This window comes from Salvelinus sp. IW2-2015, unplaced genomic scaffold (assembly GCF_002910315.2).
Source record: "Salvelinus sp. IW2-2015 unplaced genomic scaffold, ASM291031v2 Un_scaffold5075, whole genome shotgun sequence".
Lineage (NCBI taxonomy): Eukaryota > Metazoa > Chordata > Actinopteri > Salmoniformes > Salmonidae > Salvelinus > Salvelinus sp. IW2-2015.
Genome location: NW_019946341.1, coordinates 1 through 2916, shown reverse-complemented (window position 1 = coordinate 2916; position 2916 = coordinate 1). Strand labels below are relative to the sequence as shown.

Sequence of the window (2916 nt, the reverse complement as noted above, 5' to 3'; positions counted from 1 at the left end):
TGTGTGTGTGTTTGGTGTGTCGGTGTGTTGTGCCGTGTGTGTTGTTGTGTGAGTGTGTGTTGTGTGTGTGTGGTGTGTGTGTGTGGTGTGTGTGTGTGTGTGTGTGTGTGTGTGTGTGTGTGTGTTGTGTGTGTGTGTGTGTGGTGGTGTTTGTGTGTGTGTGTGTGTGTGTGTGCGTGTGTGTGTGTGTGTGTGCGCGTGCCATCTCCTACAGTGCTGCAGCATAACACCTTGCGTTACTGGTGAACATGATTGGACAAGTTCAAACCAAAGGAAAAGCTTGTATTTCAAAATAACCTATTTTGTCTGAAGTGCTTTGTACCTGAATGGTGATATTATAGTTATGTTATGACTTGCAACGTTCTATTTTCTATGTGAGGATGTTGCTGGGTAGTTATGGTGCTGTGAAATGATTTCCTCCAATGAGGAAGACATCTGAATCAGTTTTTTTGCCAGCCCAAGACAGCTGATCTGAGAGATCATGCAGTTGTTCTATGCTAAACTAGAAGAAAGGGTTCCAAAAGGGTTCTTCGGCTGTCCCCATAGGAGAACCGTTTTGGGTTCCAGGTAGAACTATTTTAGGGTTCCATGTAGAACCATTTTGGATTCCAGGTAGAACCATTTTGGGTTCCAAGTAGAACCATTTTAGGGTTCCATGTAGACCCATTTTGGGTTCCAAGTAGAACCATTTTGGGTTCCAGGTAGAACCGTTTTGGATTCCAGGTAGAACCATTTTGGGTTCCAAGTAGAACCGTTTTGGATTCCAGGTAGAACTCCCTGTGGAAAGGGTTCAATTTTATTTGTTATTTTTTTACATTTTTAGTCATTTAGCAGATACTCTTATCCAGTAGTGACTACATACATTTCTCATACTTTTTCCATGTACTGGCCACCCGTGGGAATCGAACCAACAACCCACAACCCTGGGAATCGAACCAACAACCCTGGCGTTGCATGCTCTACCACCTGAGCTACATGGAACCCAAAACGGTTCTACTTGGAACCAAAAGGATTCTACCTGGAACCAACAAGGTTCTTTAAAGGGTTTTCCTACGGGGACAGCTGAATAGCGTGTATGGCACTCCAATGTCAAAGTGTCGTGTGGTGGAGACCAAGACAGAAGGCGTGAACTCACACAGCTCACACTGCCTGCCCTTGAACCCGGCTACGCAGTCGCAGATGTGGGAGTCGTCGCCCTTCGCACACGTACCCCCGTTCAGGCAGGGCAGACTCCGGCAGTCCTGGGACGACTCTGAAACACAGCAGCTGCTGTCAGGACCCCTAGTTAAGTGGAGCCCAACAGACAAACCACCAGCTCAGGTTTCACGAAGGCTGCCTGCTACTCTGGGTAGAGTCCTGTGGGTAGTCCTGCCTACTACCCAAATTGAACCTATTCTCTTTTTAGCACACTACTTTTGACCAGAGTCTTATGGGTAGAGTCCTGTGGGTAGAGTCCTATGGGTAGAGTCCTGTGGGTAGAGTCCTATGGGTAGAGTCTTATGGGTAGAGTCCTATGGGTAGAGTCCTATGGGTAGAGTCCTATGGGTAGAGTCCTATGAGGTTCCCCTATGGGTAGAGTCCTGTGGGTAGAGTCCTATGGGTAGAGTCTTATGGGTAGAGCCCTATGAGGTTCCCCTGTGGGTAGAGTCCTATGGGTAGAGCCCTATGAGGTTCCCCTGTGGGTAGAGTCCTATGAGGTTCCCCTATGGGTAGAGTCCTGTGGGTAGGATCCTATGGGTAGAGTCCTATGGGTAGAGTCCTGTGGGTAGAGTCAAATGGGTAGAGTCCTATGGTAGAGTCTTATGGGTAGAGTCCTATGAGGTTCCCCTATGGGTAGAGTCCTATAGGTAGAGTCCTGTGGGTAGAGTCCTGTGGTTAGAGTCCTATGGGTAGAGTCTATGGGTAGAGCCCTATGAGGTTCCCCTATGGGTAGAGTCCTGTGGGTAGAGTCCTATGGGTAGAGTCCTATGAGGTTCCCCTATGGGTAGAGTCCTATGGGTAGAGTCCTATGGGTAGAGTCCTATGGGTAGAGCCCTATGAGGTTCCCCTATGGGCCCCAGGTCAAAGTAATGCCCTTTAAAGTGCCTAGAGTGCTGTCTCTCTCTGTAATACATTTCTATTGTAAAACTTGGTTGACATTCCCTTCCTCCTCCTCGTTGCCAGCTACAGTCCTGTGGCCAGAAGATACATCATCCATCGCTGTATATATATGGAGACGTAATAATTAACATGCTGTTTCTATTCAGCGGCGCCTATAGGAGAAGATTAGCATATATTAGCATAGATTAGCATAGATTAGCATAGATTAGCATAGCTTCCACGTGGCAGACCTCCCATTAAAACTGACTGGTGCTGGAAGAAGACCCAGTAACAGAGGAGAGGGTTCCATATCTGGCATCTAACTACACCACAACTCTGTCCTGCATGGCAGATTATACTGTAGCGACCAACACCAAGGCCACCTCGTCAAGAGGTTCACATCTCTCGCTCGTGCGGCCACGGCGTTGAGTTGACAAAATGTAAATCCCTGAATTGACTGCAATTACCTACCAGGTTTTCTCCTGGACTCCTCCTCTTCCTCCTTCCTCTGGATCTCTAGTGCGAGGCTGATTTTATTGGTTGTCTCCTCCATCCTCTCTAGCTGAATGGAAGGCTCTGGTTCTGCAAGGCAGAATCAAAGAGGTATTGATCCACCCCAGTATTCAGTACAAATGTACTACTGGTCTAAGTGAATGTTAAAATGTACCACATCATCCTGAAGCTTATCACCTAATGATGCTATGTGTTGCTTTAGTTGTCACCTGGCTGGTTATACCTGGTTATAAAAATACTTACTAGTGCCACCTGGCTGGTTATACCTGGTTATAACAATACTTACTAGTGTCACCTGGCTGGTTATACCTGGTTATAACAATA

General features: G+C 47.0%; 1 protein-coding gene across 1 annotated transcript in view; it reads right to left on the bottom strand.

Moving 5' to 3' along the window:
- Nucleotides 1-2669, bottom strand: part of LOC112077938 (sushi, nidogen and EGF-like domain-containing protein 1) — a 4617-nt gene extending 1948 nt beyond the window's left edge. The window contains exons 1-2 of the mRNA XM_024144328.2: nucleotides 2551-2669; nucleotides 1136-1252 (exon numbers count right to left, since the gene is read on the bottom strand). Coding sequence (XP_024000096.1) covers nucleotides 1136-1252; nucleotides 2551-2632 — 199 coding nt within the window. The 5' untranslated portion in view covers nucleotides 2633-2669. The remainder of the gene's footprint in view (nucleotides 1-1135; nucleotides 1253-2550) is intronic.
- Nucleotides 2670-2916: the final 247 nt, after the last annotated feature.